This window comes from Colias philodice, chromosome 6 (assembly GCF_061535455.1).
Source record: "Colias philodice isolate Cphi_HAF_F1 chromosome 6, ilColPhil1 Martin Lab GWU primary, whole genome shotgun sequence".
Classification (NCBI taxonomy): domain Eukaryota; kingdom Metazoa; phylum Arthropoda; class Insecta; order Lepidoptera; family Pieridae; genus Colias; species Colias philodice.
This window is the reverse complement of record NC_143091.1, coordinates 12,995,971-13,020,846: the sequence shown is the minus strand read 5'-3', so window position 1 is coordinate 13,020,846 and position 24,876 is coordinate 12,995,971. Positions and strand designations below refer to the sequence as shown.

Genomic DNA, 24,876 nt, shown 5'->3' with positions numbered 1-24,876 from the left:
CAAATCGGAGCGTCTGTAGATGCTTTTATTATCGTAGTTTATCTCTACATGTGTTGCTACAGTTCGTACCCGTATAATATTATCTGTAATATAGTCGAAACTTGTTTTTTATCTATTCCTTACGTCATATAGACTAAATGACAGTCATTGGTGACATGACATTTCACATTTGATATCTGTCAGTCTATGAATTTGATTTAATGGAGATAGTCATAGACTACTTCTCTGAGCAAAATTAACAAGAATAAAATTTAAAATAGCCAAAAAATACGGTTGAGTTTATTATTAATATCTTTGAATATATATTATAAATGTGAATGAGACTTTTTGATTTTATTATTGTGTTCAAAAGTGTAGTATTAGAAGGATTTCTCCTATTGTTTTGATCTCGTTTGTGTCTCGTATATTGATTTATTGTAAGCTACTGACCTGTATTTGAGTATTAACGTAAAACTCGTAAATATTAGAACGCAATGTGTGCAATGTGAGTGCATTGGACTATCTAACGTGTAGAACTAGAAACACACCTAACTATTAAAATAATGACGAAAGAAGATTGAATTCGAGTTTTTAAAACTTAAGTTAATTTTACTATCGTAATATGGTGTTTAATTCACAATGATGACGCCTATAGAGGAAAAGAAAGATGAAAGAGTAAGTATAGGAAATACTTCTACATATTTTAAACATGAGTTATTTAAATAATGATTGGAATTCCTTTTGTTTTAAAGGAATTATTCTGTTGTATAAATAGTCATACTTCATAGACAGTTTAAGTTTGTTTTCACGTTATTACTTTTCAAATAGTTCAGTGATTATATAACTATTACATATTATACATCCATAAAAGTAAGCAGTAATTCATTGTAGTGTAAATTGAGATACAATTCAGATCTTTTGCACAAAACTGTTGAAGTTTATCCTATCACATTGTTTAAAGTATTGTCTTATCAGAAACTATTACTTGCATGGTAGGTATGTATACCATTTTAAAACAAGAGTAACTATCAACTCGTTAAGTTTTACATAAGAGTCTAGATAGAGTTAATGAGGATCCATTAAAATTCTTTTCTTTAAAACATCAGTAATTATTATCTGAGAAAGTTTAATATCTAAATTCTAAACTTTAAATCAAGTTACTGCTTTTTTACATCAATAGCATGTTTTAGTTCATGCAGAATTAAAATTAAATATTGACAGTTTAGCAAGCCGGTCTGTAAAGAAGGTACTTATGACAAATATAACAGCAATATAAACCTTAGTGATTAGATTGTAATTACTATATACTTTTTGGTTTTAGATACATTGTTAAAATCCGTATTTAAATACTTATTGCTATTTTTGTTGAAAATATAGTGACAAAATATAAATAACTAGCGGTCCGTCCCGGCTTCGCCCATGGTACATATTTCGCAATAAAAGGTAGCCTATGTTCTTTCTCAGGGTCTAAAGATTGTCTGTGCCAAATTTCATCAAAATCGGTTGAGAGGTTTATGCGTGAAAACCATACATACATACATACATACATAATTACAAACTTTTCCTCTTTATAATATTAGTATAGACTAAAGAAACATGCATAAACTCATGAAATTATTTAATTGTAACGATTCTTGATAAATGCTCAAGTTTGAATAAAAACTGTCCATAAAAAGTTCTTCAAAATCAAGTCTAAAGGTTGCATACAAACATACAAAATATTGGTCAAGCCATTGGTGCATTGATTAATTAAATTGTGCATTTAGCCCAAATACAATTGATACTGACACAATGTAAATGAGATTATAAGGTTTCCAGTATTGCAGTTAAAGCCTTTTATTTGATCAAAGTGTCATTCACCGCTTGTTTAAGGAGATTAATGCTATGTCGAGGGTATGCTAATTGCTGACATACTTAGCTATAGATTCGAACTAATTTGACACAAATACAGTTTCTTCAAAATGTGATTGTTGAATGGTAAAAGAAACATCCTTGATCATGGTAAAATTTTATGTATAGAATACACACAAGCAATACAAAACATTATCAGCTTTTATCCGTACTGTTAAATTCTTAAGTATAGTAAAAAGGTAAGTTATACAGTTCTTTTGTCGACTAACAGGCTGTGAGATATGGAAAAGCCCATTTAACGATTGAATATGAAAATCTCTGAATGCATTTTATATTATAGCAAAAGGACTAAGTATACATTCTCCTTTATTAATAAATTTTTATTTGACTAGGATGATTTTTAACATTATTTATAGATCACAATAAACTCGACCTCAAATATAAACACTATGAGCATATGCCTTCTGTTTGTGTCAGATCCGCACGGGGATGGTGCAAGTGTCGGACGGCAAGTCGCGGCCGATGCCGGCGCGGCTGGTGCTCACGATGGACGCGGTGACCGTGCAGCGCGAGGTCATCGTGCCCGCGCCCGCGAGGGACAAGAGCGTGCCGCACGCTAGGGTGAGTACGCGTCTCTTGTTTGTGTCGGATCGGTACCGCATGGTGCAAGTGTCGGACAGCAAGTCGCGGCTGATGCCATACTATCTATTTATCTGGGAGAAGAAATGATTAAAATAACTACTTAGATCGCAAACTAAGAGCGTGCCGCACGTTGCACGCGCGCTTGCCATTTTTAAAGGCGGTCGTTATAATGCACGTAGGCTCTACGAGATTGGATGTAAAGCCCAAAAGATCTTTATATCTGAATAGTAAACCCGGCGAACTACGTTTCGCCACCAGAGACACCTTTTCTTTGCTATAAACCTCACGGAGCCCGAGACCTTACCAACGAATGCAAAACCGTGGAAATCGGTTCGTGTGTTCTGGAGTTATAGCGTCAGGAAGGAAAACCCGACTTATTTTTATGTATATAGGTAGTAGATAATGAGGCGTGCGATACCTAGGTACCTATTACCTTAATACTAACTGGTATCTTGTCCTGTTGATATCAAAAGTTTTTAGCCCAAACATATTATTTTATGCTCGGGTATTGACAATAGCTACTTTGCATAGAAATCTACTTCAATATATAGTACTGTATGTATTCACCTGCGGCAATCTTGCGGCTATCGTCAAGGACGCAAATTTCTAAGCACGTGCGGTATAACAATTCTGTACAAGCTGCATTTAACTAACCTAGACCTTAGGTTAGGCGAATAATACCCATAGTGACCTCCAGTAAATAAATGTTTTTAATATCACTCCGTATAAATAAACAGTGTTTATTCTACAGAGATAAGATCTTTTTAATTATTTAAAAGGTTGCATGTTGCGCGGATATTATTAATTCTTTATTATCCAGCCTTATCAAAGGGTAACGGTCATTTTTTATTCACATTAAAGCCCTTGTGTGTAATTTTTAATAAATTTACCTGCCTCCACTGAATGTTGAACCAGACCAGACGGTGGAAGTTTTCGGCATGAACAATGAGTACTATTGCACGCCTCATAAGCGAAGCGTTGAGGTGGGTACTACTGTCACTTCGCGCAAAACATCTGATTTTTCAAACTTAAAATGTCTTTATGTATCATACATTGCACTTGTAAGATAATACATACACACACATATTAAGAAAAAACACTATTTTTAACGTTCATGATATTTTTGATGTCATTTTTGTTATTTAAACTAGTTAAAAAACAGTTTAAAAAAGTTCTGTCTTGGACGTCCGTGTGTCTGTATGTGCGGATCCTTTTTCTTGTTAACACGATAGCGACCGAAATACTTTACTAATCGAGTCTTTTTTTTTCTCTTACGCTTGAGTATGCTCAGGAATAGAACCCTTTCATTTTTCAGGGTCTGATTCGATGTGGTTTAATTGTTATTAAATAAACAAAAATAATAATTAATAAATATTTATTAAAAAAAAATTATGAGGCGTGCACTTTTGGATTTTCCAAATTATTTTAAAATAGTTTCGTTATCATTTTTTACACACAATAACAGGATTACAAACATTTTTGTTTAATTGAAATTCACTTGAGCTTATTTTATAATAATAGATCGACATAAAAGCACCGTTTTTAGGGTTCCGTAGCCAAAATGGCAAAAACGGAACCCTTATAGTTTCGTCATGTCCGTCTGTCCGTCTGTCCGTCTGTCCGTCTGTCACAGCCGATTTACTCGGAAACTATAAGTACTACAGTGATGAAATTTGATGGGAATATGTGTTGTATGAACCGCTACAAAAATATGACACTAAATAGTAAAAAAAAAGAATTGGGGGTGGGGCCCCCCATACATGTAACTGAGGGATGAAATTTTTTTTTTCGATGTACATACCCGTGTGGGGTATCAATGGAAAGGTCTTTTAAAATGATATAAAGTTTTCTAAAAAACATTTTTCTTAAAGTGAACGGTTTTTGAGATATCAGCTCTCAAAGTCGTAAAAAGTATGTCCCCCCCCCTCTATTTTTATAACTACGGGGTATAAAATTCTAAAAAAAATAGAGGTGATGCATGCTAATTAACTCTTTCAACGATTTTTGGTTTGATCAAAGTATCTCTTATAGTTTTTGAGATAGGTTGATTTAACTGTAATTTATTATATTTGCTGCTACGGAACCCTTTGTGCGCGAGCCCGACTCGCACTTGGCCGGTTTTTGGGTCAAAAAGTAGCACGACCGCGGGCAGTGGATTACTACAAAATAACTCGACAAAATGTTGTTATGATTTCATACATTTTGCAATTGTAAGGCAAAAATTCGTCGCAGTGTTTAAAAATGCCAGCTCTATTAAAAATCTGATTATCGCGTCCTGTCTCGTCTGTGAATGACTCTCGTAATTTATTTTTAACGGCCGCTAAAAGCGTTGAATGCAGTACTTTATATAATTATAATTCATTCGTGACGGACCGATAAGGCAGCTTTCGGCCATCGTCACGTTATGAAATACGTCGTGAACAAGCGCTGCAGTTATCGTTGAATAGCTATTGCTATAAAAAACTATTGGATATTTACATTTAATCAAACCGTGGTCGTATTTGAGTTGCGGTGTTTTATTCGTTCAAATTCATATTGTTTGTTGAAAGAGTAGCCGAAAAGTTAATAGTTTTGTTTGATGCGTAGGTATTGTGTGCATTGTATGATCCACTTTCAGTGTTATTTGTTTACGCATAACATGTTTCCGTATACCCGTCGTTAGCATTGTAACTATCAACACACATGGATAGATAGAGCGCAGTTTTCTTTTAATCTTTCTCGAAAGTCTTGCTGTTGAGACGGTTTATTAAATAGAAATAGGACTAGATGAGACTCTCTACTCCCATTGCAACCAGTGTCATGATTTCGGCAAATATTCTAACTCAGAGTACAAAAATTTGTTTCTGGAAGATTTTGGGCACAACCAAAAGTTACGTTGATACTATTGATATCGAATTTTAATCTACCGTCTATCATTCTCATCTACTATCTCCTATTTTAGTAAAACCGAAAACAATACAAATAGTTTTATTGTTGTGTTTAAGGTACTCTAATATTGTATGAAGCTTTTTATCTATTTTCAAGTTTCCCATGGAAATATAATCTGTGCGTTCCTCTTAATGGACGTTTCACTTTTATATAAAGCAAGCAAACTTTTCTTCAACATCTAAAGAACAATGTCCGTCACGTTGCGTGGCGTTTTGACGGCCTTTGTTGTTGCTTGAAATGTATCGTAGTTCTGCGGTACGACGATCCTTTGTAAATGCACTGCGTATTTAAAAGCTCTTCTGATGATACCTGTGTTTTAGAGACTTTTATGTTTATTAAATTTAAGTAGGTTATCGTCAAATGTACCTTTGAATTGTCAGATTGTAGACCAATCTTGCTTAACTGGTTCGAAGAGCAGATTTTTAAACAAAACCTGACTTACCTAACTGCTCTCTTTAAACATTGTTGATATTTTTTTGGAACATAAACAAATAATAATTTATGATTAATAAAAAAAGCGATGCCTCAAAGAATTTATCCTAAATTTTGATTTAGAATTCTAATATTTCATAACCTCGATAAACTTTTATACGTTAGCCAAACGCGCGTGGTTATGATGTGAAGCTCAAAGTTGCAATGTGGAGTTATAACTTGATTACTGTTCGTTAGCTTTGTTAGGTTTAGAGTAGTGAACAATGCAATGCTTCAGTTCCTAATCTTCTAAACAATTTTATAAATAACTAGCGGTCCGCCCCGGCTTCGCCCGTGGTACATAATATTTACGTTTTCTTTACATAAAAACCATCCTCGTACTTTAAGGAATATAATAAAAAAAGAATTATCGAAATCGGTTCAGCCGTTCTCGAGTTATGCGCTTACCAACACATTTTGCGATTCATTTTTATATATAAGATTTAACATTTGATTCATGCCTCTATGGCTTCAGACTATAGAGAACGTAGACTCGTCGAGACAGCCAAGACTTACTTAACAATTTTAATAGCATATATTGGTAAGAGATAATGCATGTGAATATTATGTAGCAAGTGCAGCCTAAGCTACTTGTATAGTAATAAAAAAACATACTATATTTCTTTTCGTTTTTCAGGAGCGAATGGTCCAAATAACCAGGCAGAAAGTCGGTGGTTTAGGCCTCAGTATAAAAGGAGGAGCAGAGCACAAGCTGCCGATCCTCATCTCCAAAATATACAAGGACCAAGCGGCTGATCAGACGGGGCAGTTGTTCGTTGGAGATGCTGTTATCAAAGGTAAGACTTGTGACGTATGCGATAGAGTCTATATTGCCACTTTTGTACGCTTTAATGATGATGATGGAAAACAGTTTTAATGGAAATAAGGATATGATACTTGAGCTCTTGGTGACAGTGAAAGCGTAAAGAAATCGATAGAAATGATATCGGAAATGATATATAAGATGTTTGAAAACTTGATTGTTTTTTTTTTTCGGAACATTGCTGTACTAACGGCAAAGTTACGTTTAGAATAGTGCACAATAGGGCTAATGACCTGTACGCCTTTGCTGGCACTGAAACTTCGCATGACTATTTTGCATAAAAGTGATTGAATTTCGTTGATGCAGCGGTGAATTTTCTCCTCCGGTGCACGTGGTAGTTCGTGCGTAAAGTCATAGACGATTTGAGGTTGTGGAAGTTCAAGTCATTGAAATTTTTATGCCAAAGAATTCTTTGTCTATATTGGTCTAACGTCTGTTCGGTCTGTCTGCTCGCTCAGCTTCGCTCGTATCTATGTCAGGAACGATCTAGTTTTAATGGTGAATTTTGAGATTTCCAGTTCTTGCGAAATTTATTTGATACAAAAATAACCAAAACCTCTTTATAATCTACTTCTTATAACTGTTGCTGAGAGTCACTTATAATGGGTTAACCTATTCAATGTCAAGTGGTGCCTGATTCAAAGATGGAGCACGTAGCAGGCTGTGAAGCCTCTTGGCCTATATTTAATTGTTAACGAGTTTTGTATTTTTAATAGACTCTAATAATATTATACTAACTTTCCGCCCGCGGCTTCGCTGCGTTAAGTTCCTTCGTGAAAATGCACTCTGTTGAAGTTTTATTTTCAGGACAAAAGAGTTAATATAGGTTAACTGGAACATAATTTTTCATTCAAACTTTCAACGCTTACTCACAAAAAATTCACTAAAATAGTAAATGTAGGATATTTGAGTCACTGAAATAAAAAAAATCATGTGATTTCTATGAAAATAAATCTCCTAAGAACATATAGCCAGTTGTATTAATTAAACCTTTTTACAAATTGAAAAGCAGTTCTAATTCTAAACCCGGTACGTTTTCTTCGAAGTCTAAAAACAAAATGGCATTCTTTTATTTGTTTTTGTTTGCACTTGACTTCGACCTTGACCTTAACTAGTGCAACGGTTTTCAGAGGAAATTCATTCATTGATATTGATGATGTTCTACATTGGAGTATTGCAATACTTACTATTCAATCTGCTCCATTCTTTTGTATCTAACGGTACAAAATGAAAACGACTTCTATTTTTCGCTTTTTTTTTCAGCTATTCTCCGGGGCTCCAGTCGAGAGCAAACAAAGTTTGATTTTTGAAAAAGAAGTAAACTATGTTTGATTGTGTCTTCTACTATTACTATTTTAATTTCATGAAGTCAATTTCATTCAATACGATGCTGTCATTTCGCCTTAAAAAAGTTACAAAGAGCAGAAGCGGACTTTTCACGTTAACATATTAATATAGATTATCTTTTAAACCAATTCATTTATGCATAATTCTATTACCGTTCAGAAATAGAGCATATAGCGTTCAAACGTAGCAGGCAAAACATCACACCGTGCCTCTTCGTTTATGATAATCGTGCGAGCAATTATTCAAAATTTTAGGTCAGTGCACTACAGCGTGTCTATTTGAAGACTGCATTTGGTGTGTTTACAGGCGCTATCTTGATGGAACACGCGTCTTTGCTGTGCGATGTGAAACATCCATCTTTTTAATGTTCGGAGATGGTGCGATAGTGAAGAAAATATTTGATAAAAGTCGATGTAGTAATGGGTTGGATGTTATGCTCGGGACTAAAATATATACGCGTATCGAGTTTGCGAATAGTTCTGAACCGAACAATCTTTTACTGTCGTATTAATTTTATATTCAGTTTGGTTAAATTAAAATGATTATTATTTCTGGACACAATAGCCTTTTTTTACCTGAGCACAAATTTATTGGATATTTTTACAATAGCCATGATTATTTATCACTTCATCATATTAACCTTTAATCGCGAATGATACAATTCAAAGCAAGGAGGCGTCTATATGTCTTAAGTCCATACTCTAACGAACATAATCAAATCAAATTAACTCATTTTGAACATAATTTCAGTAAACGGTGAATACATAACAGCGTGCAAGCACGACGACGCCGTGAACATCCTGCGCAACGCTGGCGACATAGTCGTGCTCACCGTCAAGCATTATAGAGCTGCTACACCGTTTCTGCAGAAACAAGGTAAGTGAACAAACTAAAATAATTTTAAGAACATTTTAAATTTAGTAAGGATCTAGTAAATTAAGTATCTAGTAGAAAGAACATATAACCCTATTGCATACCAATAACAAAAAATAAAATAACCTGTGCAACAGTCGTCTTTATATTAAAACGGTTAGTCTAGAAATATTTCACATTTTCTAGCAAAAAATAAAAGCACCAATTTAGATATTCATAGTATAATTTAGATATATTATTGAATGTGAAAATGTTTCAGCTGACGGTGCATCAGACACAGACAGCAGTACGGGAGACGAGCACCCGTCGCTGCACAATAAAGTTGATGATAACTGTAATACTGAAAAGACTGAAACTAATGGGGGATGGCAGGTGCGTTCACATATCTTTCTAGCACTTTATCAAATCCTATAACTTGCTAAAACACTCGCATCTAACGTACACGCACATACCGCACACGCATATAACGCACACCAACGTATACACATTATTTTGTAGGTAACATATAAAGTGTCAAAACAAACACGACGCGGTTGGCCCAGTGGTAAAGTAACTGCCTACTGAGCCGACGGTCCCGGGTTCGATCCCCGGTCAGGGCAAATATTTGTGTGATGAACTCAATTATTTGTTCTTGGGTCTGGGTGTTATCTATATATGTATTTATAAATATTATATTTATCGTCGCCTAGTACCCACAATACAAGCCTTAATTGAGCTTACTGTGGGACTAGGTTGATTTGTGTAATAATGTCCTATAATATTTATTTATATTTTATTATTAAAACATACATACAAAGTGTCATAGTACTTCAAGTTGTAGTGTGCATTGTGTTGCAGAGCGCGTGGGGCGACTCAGTGGAGGCGCGCGAGTCGCGGCCGCCGTCCGTCGCGTCCGACCGGCTCGAGGGCACGCGGGAGTGGGTCGACGTTGTTTCTGGTATTGTATTTATTGCTTCATTAATTATTTTTTGAAGTGAAAACTTCTTTATCGGGGTTGGAAAAAAATTTAGTGTAACATTTTTTCGTTACGCGTGACATTTTTCCGTTACTCGCCATCTTTTTCTCGCCACGCGTGATTCGACGTATTTCTGTAAAGTTGCATATAGTAAATTATTTTTGAAAAATAAGGTCATAAAGAAGTTTCACTTCTTACGTACACTAGTACACGCACACATTTTTTTTATAGCAAGAACTCGGATTTTGGTAAACAAATTAGATATCTTAAAATTATTACTAAATCACATTCTCTAAACTGTTGCTATTTCAGTACCTCTGATGATGGGCTATGTGACACGCTACGTGCTTGGGACGGATAAACTAAGGCCTGGAGCATTTGAGGTAAGAAAATATATTTTTTGACGTGACAACGTCTTATAATCCGATAGAGCCGGTTGCACGCACGAAAAAACATGACTCATGCGGCGTTATCTCGCTCTGAGGCGTTCCATGTAAGGCTTGAAGTGCAAGCGAGAGCGCGGAACGAGTGACAAAGAAGCACAATCGGACGTTGTCACGTTCAACTATTGTCAGTAAACCGACTTTACAGACAACCAATTTTTTTATTAAAATTCTATTTTGACCTTTGTCTACAATTTTATAATAACCACACATGATCCAATTTGGCTGCGTTATAATAGGATGATTATTATCAAAGTAATTTAAACATATGTTACACAGGTGCGTGGTGCTCGAGCGCATGTGACGACCGGAGTGATCCACGTGGACGAGCCGGCCGCACTATCGCACTGGCTCAAGAGCATCTCCGACAATATTATGGGACTTACCAATCTACAGGTTAGTTTGACATCAGTTTTTTTTTTATATTTAATTGTTAAAAAAAAATTAAAGAAGGATATGATTTCACACTTTAATTTTAATTTCAGACAGGTGTAATAAGATACAGAGAATTATCTCCATAGATACAGATGATAAATGTTATGAATATCAAAATAACTTTCACAGTAGGGTTTTAACAACATTCTGAATTTTCCATTTTATGTTACGTATTAAAACCACATAGCTGAATTAAAAAGGCTCTAGTCAAACTTCAACGAAGGTTCCGTAGACTATTAGTGAAAAATTTAAAAAATCGATGTGCAGATGAAGCTGTTGAACCGTCACCTGCCTTCGGGCGAGCGCATCGAGTACCTGGGCTGGGTGGCGGAGGGCGAGGTGTGCGGCGCGCAGCCGTGGCAGACCTACCGCCACAAGTTCCTCGTGCTCAAGGGCACGGATGTCATGCTCTTTGATACGCCGCCGGTTGGTGGACGCTTTTTATTCTGATTATTTTGTGAACTAGCCCGGTTTATTTTTATGAATTCAACTAGCGTGGGCAGACTCTATTATAATAGACTACAAGCCCGCATAGGACAAAAATATGGGTCAAATGAACCACCAGAGGACATATCTAGAACGATAGCAGAGCATAAAATAATAAGATTCATCACTATGCCGTCACTTGTAAGCTGTCCAACTGAGTGCAGATGAGAATTGAAAAGTACAGGTAGACTCGGTAAATTTTGGTCATATATTTATGTACGGCATTCTTAACCATCGATAGATCCATTAAAAATAATAAGAAACCGCTCAGTGCCGTACAAAAATGGTGGTCCACCAAGTCGGAATTTTTATTTAATTTCCGAGAGTTACCGGGGGTAAATTTGGTCATTTGACCATGTACGGCATCTGTGTCATACTATTGCTATACTGCTTTTAATCCATTATTCCGCAACGCCGTACAAAAATCATGGGGACAAGGGGAAAAAATCGAGAGTTGTAATCCCCTCTCTTTCCCCACTCCAGGGGGTCATTTGACACAACACGAAATAAATTTATTTTTAAAGTATTTTATGCATAGATAATATTTTTTCATGTGCCGTACATTTTCGTTGGTTCAAAGGGGAAAAATCTGAAAAAGAAAAAAATCCATATAACGAAATGTTTGCTTTATATTTTTATAATAAAATATAAATATACATTAATATTAAGAAGCTCGAGGTGGTTAATTATCACCTTGGAAAGTCGGAGTCAGGTGGAATGGACTCCGTTAAATTGATGAACTAATAAAAAAGCTATGAACGAAAAGATGTGAATTATATGCAATCAGTCCATGAATGCAGGTAAAGTCACAAGCAAATGCTAGTAATATATATATATTCAAAATGTACAAGGAAAGCGCTTTCAAATGATACCAAACACTGCATATTTATCTTAACTTTATTTTTTTACTCTGTATGTTTTGTCCGCTAGAGGGCGCCACATTAGATTTTGTGAAACCCCATATAGCCTTTAGCTAGCTGGTCGCTGGTTATCCAGTGAACAATTCAGACGCTTCTAATGATATGTCATTTGTCGAATTCTGATAAGTAGTTTAGAAGTTACGAGGGAATAGATGAACATACATACATGACCTGTAAACAACCATAACCCTCCTTTTGCTTTGCCGTAGTTGGGTAAAAATATGTTAATGCCGTACTGTATCAAATGGCCATAAAGCACTCTTAAAATTGTAGCTTTCGTCGCTTTCATCAGCCTAAAAGATGTGGTCTGCACAAAAATGTACGGCATCGTTTTTTCCTAATTTATCTATGTTAATACTATTTAAAACAACAGATAAAGTGTAGAAAACTATTATATTTCATTAATCTACGATGTTTAAACTTTATAGACTACAAGCCCACATATGAAAAAAATATGGGTCAAATGAACCACCACGGGACATATCTAGTACGAAAGAAGAACAAAAAATAATAAGATTCATCACTATGCCGTCACTTGTAAGCTGTCCAACTGAGTGCAGATGAGAATTGAAAAGTACAGGTAGACTCGGTAAATTTTGGTCATATATTTTTGTACGGCATTCTTAACCATCGATAGATCCATTAAAAATAATAAGAAACCGCTCAGTGCCGTACAAAAATGTTGGTCCACCAAGTCGGAATTTTAATTTAATTTCCGAGAGTTACCGGGGGTAAATTTGGTCATTTGACCATGTACGGCATCTGTGTCATTCTATTGCTATACTGCTTTTAATCCATTATTCCGCAACGCCGTACAAAAATCATGGGGACAAGGGGAAAAAATCGAGAGTTGTAATCCCCTCTCTTTCCCCACTCCAGGGGGTCATTTGACACAACACGAAATAAATTTATTTTTAAAGTATTTTATGCATAGATAATATTTTTTCATGTGCCGTTCATTTTTGTTGGTTCAAAGGGGAAAAATCTGAAAAAGAAAAAAATCCATATAACGAAATGTTTGCTTTATATTTTGATAATAAAATATAAATATACATTAATATTAAGAAGCTCGAGGTGGTTAATTATCACCTTGGAATGTCGGAGTCAAGTGGAATGGACTCCGTTAAATTGATGAACTAATAAAAAAGCTATGAACGAAAAGATGTGAATTATATGCAATCAGCCCATGAATACAGGTAAAGTCACAAGCAAATGCTAGTATTATATACATATTCAAAATGTACAAGTAAAGCGCTTTCAAATGATACCAAACACGGCATATTTATCTTAACTTTATTTTTTTACTCTGTATGTTTTGTCCGCTAGAGGGCGCCACATTAGATTTTGTGAAACCCCATATAGCCTTTAGCTAGCTGGTCGCTGGTTATCCAGTGAACAATTCAGATGCTTCTAATGATATGTTATTTGTCGAATTCTGATAAGTAGTTTAGAAGTTACGAGGGAATAGATGAACATACATACATGACCTGTCAAAACCATAACCCTCCTTTTGCTTTGCCGTAGTTGGGTAAAAATATGTTAATGCCGTACTGTATCAAATGGCCATAAAGCACTCTTAAAATTGTAGCTTTCGTCGCTTTCATCAGCCTAAAAGATGTGGTCTGCACAAAAATGTACGGCATCGTTTTTTCCTAATTTATCTATGTTAATACTATTTAAAACAACGAATAAAGTGTAGAAAACTATTATATTTCATTAATCTACGATGTTTAAACTTTAACAAAATTTCTGGTTTTGCATTTCTCTATAACTTTTTTTAGAACGGTTTCTTTTGAACGGCAATACTATACAACAATTGAATTTTACAATATCATGTTAAAAAAAAAGTTCCCGTACAGGGTCAAATGACCTTACAGCTCTTTATATCAAGAATTCGATGAAATTAAGATGATTATTGGTATACATTTAAAAGAACAATTATTTTTTGACGGCATTGCTTTTAATAGTACTTTTGAGTGCTAGATAATGTTTTGGAACCGAAGCCGTACTTAGTCACATGACCCCCTGGAGTGGGGAAAGAGAGGGGATTACAACTCTCGATTTTTTCCCCTTGTCCCCATGATTTTTGTACGGCGTTGCGGAATAATGGATTAAAAGCAGTATAGCAATAGAATGACACAGATGCCGTACATGGTCAAATGACCAAATTTACCCCCGGTAACTCTCGGAAATTAAATTAAAATTCCGACTTGGTGGACCAACATTTTTGTACGGCACTGAGCGGTTTCTTATTATTTTTAATGGATCTATCGATGGTTAAGAATGCCGTACAAAAATATATGACCAAAATTTACCGAGTCTACCTGTACTTTTCAATTCTCATCTGCACTCAGTTGGACAGCTTACAAGTGACGGCATAGTGATGAATCTTATTATTTTTTGCTCTTCTTTCGTACTAGATATGTCCCGTGGTGGTTCATTTGACCCATATTTTTTTCATATGTGGGCTTGTAGTCTATAATCTAAGAAGAGACAGGACGAATAAACAAAAAAGGTATAATGAAGGTCTCAAGTTGGAACCTTGGGGAATGCCAAATTTTGTGTGATCACAAATTGAGCTGTATTAAGATAATATAATAGTTAGCCGTCAGTTCATGATAAAATACTTTAACTAAGGGTGCAGGTTGTCGTTTATGCCAAGATGAACGACTTTTAATAAAAAATGAAATGGTTTACTCTATCAAAGGCCTTAGAAAAATCTATCCAATGTTGATTTTAATTTGTGTTTCGTCATTTAATATTATTTCATTTTAAATTTTTACCGTAACGTAACTATTCGCAGATGAACATAACGGAGCTGGCGAAGTGCCCGGAGGTGCTGAAGGTGTACCAGACGATGTTCCGCACGGTGAAGGAGAGCGAGACGGTGGACTGGCGCCAGCACTGCTTCCTCGTGCAGAGTTCCACCGCCGGGCCCGCGGCCGCCGGCCCGCGCTACTTCAGCACCGACACGCGCCACGAGCTGCTGCGCGTCGAGGCCGCCTGGACCGCCAACATCGTGCACTCGGTGCACCGCCTGGGGGTGAGTGCCCGCGCTACTTCAGCACCGACACGCGCCACGAGCTGCTGCGCGTCGAGGCCGCCTGGACCGCCAACATCGTGCACTCGGTGCACCGCCTGGGGGTGAGTGCCCGCGCTACTTCAGCACCGACACGCGCCACGAGCTGCTGCGCGTCGAGGCCGCCTGGACCGCCAACATCGTGCACTCGGTGCACCGCCTGGGGGTGAGTGCCCGCGCTACTTCAGCACCGACACGCGCCACGAGCTGCTGCGCGTCGAGGCCGCCTGGACCGCCAACATCGTGCACTCGGTGCACCGCCTGGGGGTGAGTGCCCGCGCTACTTCAGCACCGACACGCGCCACGAGCTGCCGTTTACTTAACACTGGGAGGGACAACTGGGAAAGCTTAAATGAAACAGCTATTCATGTTAAAAAGTTTATTTCTTATACAAAACATGACATAAACTATTATAACTTAAACTCGTTCCTACAAAATTTGTCTTGTACACTGCAGATATAATATCGAAAATTAAGTACTGCCACTACCATATTTACGCTGATGATGTCCAATTATATACCTCTTTTAAACCTGATAAAACTGACGAATTCATACAAAAATTAAATGACGATCTGGACAGCATTTCAAAATGGTCAATAAATAACGCATTAGTGCTTAACGCCGATAAAACCAAATTTATGATACTGGGTACTCCTCAAATTATTAAACAGATTGAGCAACAAACGTCGCTGTTGCATGTAAACGGAGTCCCGTTGGAACGTGTGCGTGAGGCTCGGAATCTAGGTGTAATTTTCGATGAAGCACTTAGATTCGAAAAGTTCATAAATACGACAATCGCAAACTGCTTCTACCGATTAAAACTATTGTATCGCATAAGAAATTACCTAGATCCTCGTCTACGTCTCAGACTATGTGAGTCTTTGGTTTTGTCAAAACTCAACTATGCGGATGTAATGTACGGTCCCCGTCTCCTATCTCGTACTAAAAACGCCATTCAACGAGTGCAAAATGCTTGCGCAAGGTTTTGTTGGGATATTCCTGCTCGAACGCACATCTCGCCATATTTAAAAAAGCAAACATCCTTAACATGGACCATCGTAGGCGTTTACATCTTGCATCTCTTCTCTTCGATGTGATCAGTACCAAAGCCCCAGCGTACCTCTATAATAAACTGACATGGATGGGATGTAATAATGGTATAACTACTAGGGCGACCCTCGTCAAACTGGCAGTACCAAAACACCATAAATCAATTTTTAAAGGTAGTTTTAAATATAATGCGACTAAGTGCTGGAATAATTTACCACCTCCATTACGAAACTCGAGGACCTTAGCAAGTTTTAAACATGGCTTTAAAAAACAACTTCTTACCGAGTTTCGTGACCAGCCTTAGTCGCATAGGATATTACAGGGTACAATTGTGTTCATTGTTTATTGTGCTATATTTCATATCTATATTATATGTAAAAAATTATGTTATTGTGTTTTGTTTATATTACTATTATTATTAATTTGTACTTGTGTTGTGTATTTTATTAATTATTATATATTTATATATTATTATCTATATTTAAGTATACATAAGAAATTATAATATGTATATTTTATAACTTGAGTCTATTGACTGGCACTCCAACAAGGGGCTACTGAAAATCAGCGCTTCACAACAAGTGCAGCACATGCTGAGTAGCGACCCTTTTTAGCACCACACTGATTAGGAATAAGTCACTATTTTTATTTTATTTGTTGCTTTTGTTTAGTTTGTATATTTTTTTTTTCTTTTATTATGTGTGTGGTGTTAAATAAACTTTTCTTTCTTTCTTTCTTTCTTTCAAAATAAACTAAACTTAACAAAATTAAATACTTCGATTCTTAACTGAAACAAAATATCCTTATCAAGTCATAAAACATCATCTTTGTTATCCTTAAACGCATAAACAACACTCGTATTAATCTATGGTCATCCTGCGCAGGCGCAGTTTGGACTCGCTAAACTGTATAGAATGCCGCACGTGCGCGTCGATATGCGGGTACGGACGCACGCACCCGCGAAATGCTTCCGCACTTAATCTGCATATAAAAAAAACAATATATGCAATTGAAGTTGTTATTTAAAACGAATTGTACATAAAACAAACTAAATAAATAAAATCTCACTTGTATGCCTCCGTAATTTCTAGAGCTATTATGGTTGTTTTTCGGATTTTCGTGGGATCGAACAAAGCGTCTTCGCCGAAGTGCGCTCCATCTCGCAAATGAGTTATCTGCGGCATTAAACGGCGGAAAAAATGTTTTTATATAATTTAATTTTTATCCTTTAAAATTTGCGAGACTGTACGTGAAAAAATTGTCAATCACATCGGCGATTGGCAAACAAAATCATTATTTAAATTAAAATCAGCAATCAATTTTTAATATTACCTCTTTTCCATTAGCATCCATAACTGTCATTGATCCAGATGCTAAAATATACATACAATCTATAGGTTCACCTTGCGATACCACAACCTACAAACAACAAAAATTAATTGCAAAAAAATAGTAAATTAGTAAAATAAACAACAATAGTTCACCTCTCCAGGCATAAACACGGCTTCCACGAGATTAAAAATGATCGTATTCACAAAAGCAACAGGCATTTCTTGGAAAAGCGGTATCTTCGAAACTAAATCTTTGCAACAATGCATGTTTATGTCTTGTTTTATTTGCTCGTTAATAGTATTCAATATGTACTCTTCGTTGAAATAAGTCCCGTTGAATTTATAGTTAACGAATAGAAGGATCTTTTTCTGCAGAAAGTTGGGTAGACGCTTTAATTCCATATATTCTTTGAGGTCTCTTAGCTTGCCATTAAATGTGAATCGGTCGTATTGGCTGTATATGAAGAGACGAAATACTGTTGCAAATGAAAATATTATGAAGATCAGACCGAGTAAACTTATGAGTGATGTTAGAATGAGATCTGGAAAGATAAAAAACAGACAAGAAAAAAACTATCTAAACAAAATTGTTTGAAAAGTTAAATTGGTAAAGTAAGTACTTTAAACTGCACTGCCTACGTACCACTAATTATAAACTCATCAACCGGCCTATAATACCCTGCACCAATGCATAATCCAACAACCCAGAACAAATTAGTACTGTACATCTGAAACGTAGGTTGCTTGGTCATGTTAAAGCTTCGCTTGCTCCATACATCGAAGGAATAGTTATTCTGCGAAAAGAACACTGGAACTTGGTAGTAAATGTACGTCATCCAATGAAAGAATAACACGACTCGCACCATCACGCCGATAGCGGCTGTGGTTAGATAGGATAGCTCTAATTGCTCATACGCGTTCTGCCACTTATCCTTAAGGGTTATAAGTCGAGGTAGCTTAAAGATATACATCACAGTGTTAGTAGGATATACACAGTTAGGATAAGGCGTGTACAATTGTAAAGGTAGGGCTCCAATAAAATCTAGAATAAAGTTTCCCTTTATGTATCGTTTCGCAATCATGCCCAGGTTTAATACGATCGATTTTTTGTCTTCGTCGTTGTAGCCAGTGATGAATTTTGTGCATATGTCAAGAGCGGCGAAAGCGTCGCAAAATAATATGAAAGGGTCGAAAGAATTTGGACCTAAAAACATATTTGATTTATTTACTGTAGTTCATCGTGAAAAAAAACACAATAACTGAATAACTTACGTATTAAAAACACCTGGAACGGCATATACATCAGTACGGACATCGTAACAACCAATCCAATGCAATCCCAATAGAACTTAATCGCACTATATGGATGCCAGATTATCGCAAACGCACTAGCCATTTGCTTCTCCTTCTCAAGGGCTAAATTCTTCCTGCTTCTGATATAGAAAACTGTACCGTGGTGCCATTCACACGGGAACATTAAGTAGCGAAAATTGCATATCAACTTTTCAAAGAATCCAGCTGTTGGTGGCAGGTCCATGCAGACAGGCTGTTTTGGTAACATGCATTCGTGTTTTATTGTTTTCATTGTTAATAATTATTATTTAACCTAGCATATATAATATTTTTAAATTATGCTATTATTGCATTTGGCATGTCTGTCAAATGTCTATCATCTTGATATTCTTTTTGCTTACGATGCTTTAAAAGAGGTTGTTTAATATAGTATAAGAATCTAGTATAATAATTGTGATAAATGATAATAATCTATACCCGGCGCGGCCTAAGATGATCCCTATGACAGTTCGTCTTAGTGATTGCTCGTATGATGGATCGTGTCGATACTTTACTATTTTATAGGCTAAGGCGTGGTTTGCATTCAGCCACGTCGGTAAACATGTTTTTACAAATATTATAAAATGAATTTTTAACGTCTATTATGTAAACGAAACGGTAAGTAAAACGAAAGTTTTCCAAAACATAAAAATGCACCTTATCATTTTCTCGTAATCTTTAACCCGTTTAACACAGTGTATATTATTTTATCATGAAAATGGAATCCCCCATTTAATTTTTCTAAAAAACTTATATTATCATAGGTAAGTAAATTAACGCGAACGGTAATTAATTAATTAATTATGCTGCGATCTTCTGTTCCATTCAATAGAGAATGAACTATAGCTTAAGCATGGAAAAAATGTGAACTCGTTTCCATTATCGAAATTTGTTTATCGATACTTTCCGCACTAGTCGATAAATGCCAACGATGTAAGTTATGAAGGACGTAAACGTAAAGTCAGATTGATATAATTTCTCGTAAATGTTAAGAATTGTTATAATTCCAACGGAATATCATTGTAATGGCATAAAGCTACGTAAAAATTAATAAATGCCATTTTTAGACGCCTCCAATACGTTTCTAATTTAATGGTGACGCCATTACAAGTTTGTCTCTTGAGAATAACTGTCAGTGTCATAGGGATCATCTTAGGCCGCGCCGGGTATATACTAGATTTTATAAAAGCTAAATGTGGTATTTAGTTGATTATCTCATATAAAAACTATCTACACAGAAGTTAAATACAACTAAAATGCCCGTATTTGAAGTAACCAATATAACGTGACCCTTTGTTACCAGAAAAAGACATTCACCGTGGTGCACATGGGTCGCGCGGCGGGGCTCACACTGGACTGGGCGAACGGCTTCTCGCTCAGTGAGGGGTCTCCCGGTGCACCGCCTGTATGGGCTTATAGGTAAGAAACTTTTAATTTATTTGTAAAACGAAACTAATCTAACGAGTTACGACCATATACATAACAAGCAAAGAAGGGAAAATTCGTTGTAATGGTACTGTTGAGATTTATAAAATTCCTTTCATGTACATTACTTCTAAATATAGCTCAAGCAAAGTGAATCGATTTTATATTATAGAGATGATGATGATGTTGTATTATTTTTTTCCAGATTTTCTCAACTACGAGGTTCAAGTGATGACGGTAAATCCAAACTGAAGTTACATTTCCAGGACACAGAAACTAAAGTTATTGAAACAAAGGTAAGATTTGTAATCATGAGAGTTATAAAATATATTATCTTGTGTTTCATAGATTGTATTAATGAAAGTAAAATATTTTTTATTTGTGTCTTCATGCTTTTAACTTAAAAATGTCTGCTTTTTAAGACATTTAGACGTAAAAGTAGCGTATATTTTTTTATGATTTATATCTCAAACTGCAATATATTTTCCAGGAGCTGGAATGCCAGATACTACAAAGTCTGTTGTTCTGCATGCACGCGTTCCTCACGGCCAAGGTAGCGTCCGTTGACCCGGCTTTTCTCGCCTCCATACAACATTCTAATTGAAGAAAGTCAAAAGACTATGGGACATCCGGTTTTTTGAAGAAAAAAAATTGAACAAACATTATTTTTTTTTGCTTTCAATTTAGAGTTGAGCGAAATACTGATAAAAAGATATTATGTTGAATTATTTCAGTGAATTCTGGAGTTGGAACGCAGTATTAGAGAATTTTTATTTAAAAAAACTCAAACTTTTAAATTCATTGATAAAATATAATAAACTCAAACGAATATAAAGATCTGTCACAGTTTAGATATCAAGTAAAAAAAACAGTTTGTCTATGTTTCTTCGCATTTAATCAAAACATTGTATATAATATTGTGTAAGTGGCATATTATTATGAAATATTGTAAGGACAAGTTTTAGTAATTAATCTGGTTTAGCAAGTTAGACCTAGTTACAGGTCTGGTGATGATTGCTATTCAAATATTAATTGTGAATTACTGTTGGTCTACTTCTCAATGGTCAAGTAGATAGAGAGAGATAGTGAACTTTATTGTTGTCTCTTTCTTTCGTGTTAAAAAGAGAGATGCAATTTGGGACAGGCGTGACATGAACATCTATGTATTTGTAATAAAAATTAAGCTAGTCACAATATACAGTTGTACATAAACCCGACTTCAAAAAAGAAGGAGGTTCTCAAATTCTTCCATCACGTCGCGTATTTGTTTCGAAAACCCTCCTTCGTAGTTTCTATTAAATATATGGATATAGAAAAGTCGTTGAAGGTATAAAACAAGGTAAAATTATATTTTACCTATAATAAGTGTATTTTTACTTGACTATCGAGAAGTTGTTTCCATAAAATGTTACGAATAATTTGAACGTCTTCAGTCTTCCTATTTTAAACGAATCTTAAGTGTTTATTTTATAAGTATGTAGGTTCGCTATGGAATAGAAAAAAAAAAGATTAAGTTAAATTTTATGAAGTGAAATGTCAAAAATATTATATGAAACGTTTTATCAAAAATCACCAAAAAAATTACCATTTGAGGTAATTAATAAAAATATTCCACATGTTGCATTCAATGAGATATGAAGAATAGATTGTAATTTAATAGTAAATGTATTATAAGTTTTATAATTTTATGATCCCTTTTCTAGAAATATTTTATATTACTTAATAATTTTACGTGTAAATGCATTTATTATTATCAGTATTATTTTTTTGTATTTAAGTTTCTATTTTAAGAAACATCGAATATTAGTATTAAATTTTACATTAGTTGAAACATTTTAGATAGTCTTAAAATATACAAATGGTTAAAATATTACACATCATTACATTATAGTATAAAAAAAAATAATTATTAAAATTTCAAAAAACGCGTGATTGTTTTTAGGTATTTTTACTTATACAAAACTCTGAAATACGTGTATGAATTATTAAATTTAAATTTTTTTCAACCAAAAAAGGATCGTATTATTAAAGAATATAAGGTTTGAATTCGAATATCCTAGAAAAAAATATTTAATCGGAACTACCTATATGGCATTTCGACAAAATGTATGAAGTCAAATCTAATGGCGGAAGCTTATAAATAAATTTATGTTATTATACATATTCGTTATAACTTCCAATTTTATACAAATTATGTATGCATAATGAAAGCAACGATTATTTTATGTTTAGAGGCTATTAAATGTAAAGAATCTCTAATAATAAGTGTGGAAAAGAATCAATGGCATTGAAAAAGTATTCAATATACTCACATTACAATATAATATTAAGAAACATAATATAAGATAACATAATATTAATAACTATAGGCATGCTAGGTCAATCATTATATGTTTATGTCACAGCCAATTACCTTAATCAGCCTTTCAATTAATAGGCTAGTCTCTTTTATTAACGGCGCCATTAAGTCAAAAAAAATCTTGCCTTAAAATCATTCAGAATTTATTGCAAGAGCCTCCAAAACAAATACATAGATAAAGATAAAAGAATAATATCACTGATCATATAAAACTATTGGCGCGTTCGTATAATTGTGCATTTACATCAAACGAGCGAATGTTTATTCCAACTCCAGTATGTCAAATTATTGTAGTGAAAACAGGCGTAGAGCATTCTTTCGTTGTTCTTAGTGCGTTCGAAAAGATTCGATGCAATGTTCTAATACTGAATAACACTGAATACGAGATTTCGCTCTAGCTCCATATTCGTTTGGTCTAAATGCAAACATATTTTTAGAGATGCAAAAACTTCGATAAAAATTATTTTATTCGCGAAATCGACAGACGTTTATAAAAAACTAGCGACCCGCCCCGGCTTCGCACGGGTGCAATGCTGATACTAAATACACTACAGAAAAATTGTGAACGTTGTATAGGTATAAAAATATAGCGGCCCGCTCCGGTGAGTCCGGCATCGCACGGCCGTATAAAATACATAGCCGGGCGGCCGCAAACGCTACGTCCCGCAATTTTTAAATCTGTAATATCTTCGAAAATATTCACTTAAATCATACGGTGTAAAGGGCCATATAGATCTATATTACATGAACAATGTATCCATGGTATTTAATTGGTTAAGGATTAATGCTGTATTGGTTAAAATCGCTTCGAAAATTAGCCATTATTTGTCGTAAAAAGTAAATGACAAAAAAAAGTTATTGTGGGTTATCCATAAGAGATAGACATATACCATCGCGGACTTTTCTGTAGACCTTTTCAATGTGTATAATACTTAGTACATTATTTTGATAAAACTCGTAGGGTTCAGCCTGCGTTTGCAATGTAAGCGGAATAAATGTAATTTTTTACGACATCACATTAGAAACCTCAAAAATAACAGTACTTCTCCACTACTTAATGGATCTTATTATACATATAAACCTTCCTCTTGAATCACTCTATCTATTAAAAAAAACCGCATCAAAATCCGTTGCGTAGTTTCAAAGATTTAAGCGTACAAAGGGACATAGGGACATAGGGACATAGGGACAGGGAAAGCGACTTTGTTTTATACTAAGTAGTGATATAATTAGCCCCAAGTAGGTTTAACGTTTGCGCTTTCATCATATCATTAAAATTAGGCAAATATATATTTTGGAATCATAGAGCTATATCGTTTCGATATATTTATTTCGTAGATTTGTTGGAGAAATTTTCATATTCTATATTGGCTGAGGTGTGTCGCATATTGAAAATGTATATAAGAAACATTCTCTTTTGTTCTTGATTTTATGTTTTCGTGATAAATTAAAGTTACTTAGTTTTTTTATTTTTTGTGAAAATACGTTTTACGTACCTACGAAAACGAAAGATTTAAAATCCAATAAAATAGAAATATCACTAATATTAAAAATAGTTAAATTATAGGAGTTTGGAGTTGTTTTCTCCAATTACACAAATAAACACACTTTTTTTATAATAAATGCAATGTAATAAAAAAAGTATTTAATTTCTGTTTCAAGATGCGATACGATATAGTATTTTTAAATAGCTTTATAAGTTTGTAGACTTTACATTCAAGAGGCTATAATAAGTTTTATTAGATATTGTATATAGTAAGCTAATCATTTTCTCTGTGCTTTTATATAGGTGTCAATTCTAAAACTATATTTACAACAGAATTATTGTAATGTCAATTAGGAGAAGCTATTTGCACTTTTCACAATTAATCAAATTAATTATTTTTGTCAGCGTTTTTACAGTAAATTTTAGAAAAGCCAATTTCAATAGCTTAGGTAGATCCACAAAATATTTTCCCACGAAGTTTTCAAACTAGAAATATTTTGCTAAAATAAAATCAATTAAACGGCCTATATTGATTACATTTTTAAATAATATTTACTTGTACTTCTGGCTAAAAATTGTGTGTAATTTTCAGAATCAAATATAGCATAATAAATATAAAATTGTACTATAGTATAATATATATGAATATAAATATAAAATA

At 34.7% G+C, this 24,876-nt stretch overlaps 1 protein-coding gene across 1 annotated transcript; it reads left to right on the top strand.

Moving 5' to 3' along the window:
* Nucleotides 1-192: 192 nt before the first annotated feature.
* On the top strand, nt 193-23,221 carry Syn2 (Syntrophin-like 2). Its single transcript, XM_089696950.1, has 13 exons — nt 193-654; nt 2,308-2,451; nt 6,509-6,668; nt 8,792-8,917; nt 9,174-9,286; nt 9,752-9,851; nt 10,182-10,252; nt 10,592-10,708; nt 11,015-11,173; nt 14,957-15,196; nt 20,249-20,364; nt 20,576-20,666; nt 20,861-23,221. The coding sequence occupies exons 1-13, from the start codon at nt 619-621 to the stop codon at nt 20,972-20,974; spliced, it is 1,587 nt and encodes a 528-aa protein (XP_089553076.1). The 5' UTR covers nt 193-618; the 3' UTR covers nt 20,975-23,221.
* Nucleotides 23,222-24,876: the final 1,655 nt, after the last annotated feature.

Coding starts and splice junctions, on each gene's coding strand:
- Syn2 (XM_089696950.1), top strand. CDS start 619: ATGATGACGCCTATAGAGGAAAAGAAAGATGAAAGA. Junction 6,669..8,791: donor TGGAGATGCTGTTATCAAAG/GTAAGACTTGTG, acceptor ACATAATTTCAG/TAAACGGTGAATACATAACA. Junction 9,852..10,181: donor GTGGGTCGACGTTGTTTCTG/GTATTGTATTTA, acceptor TTGCTATTTCAG/TACCTCTGATGATGGGCTAT.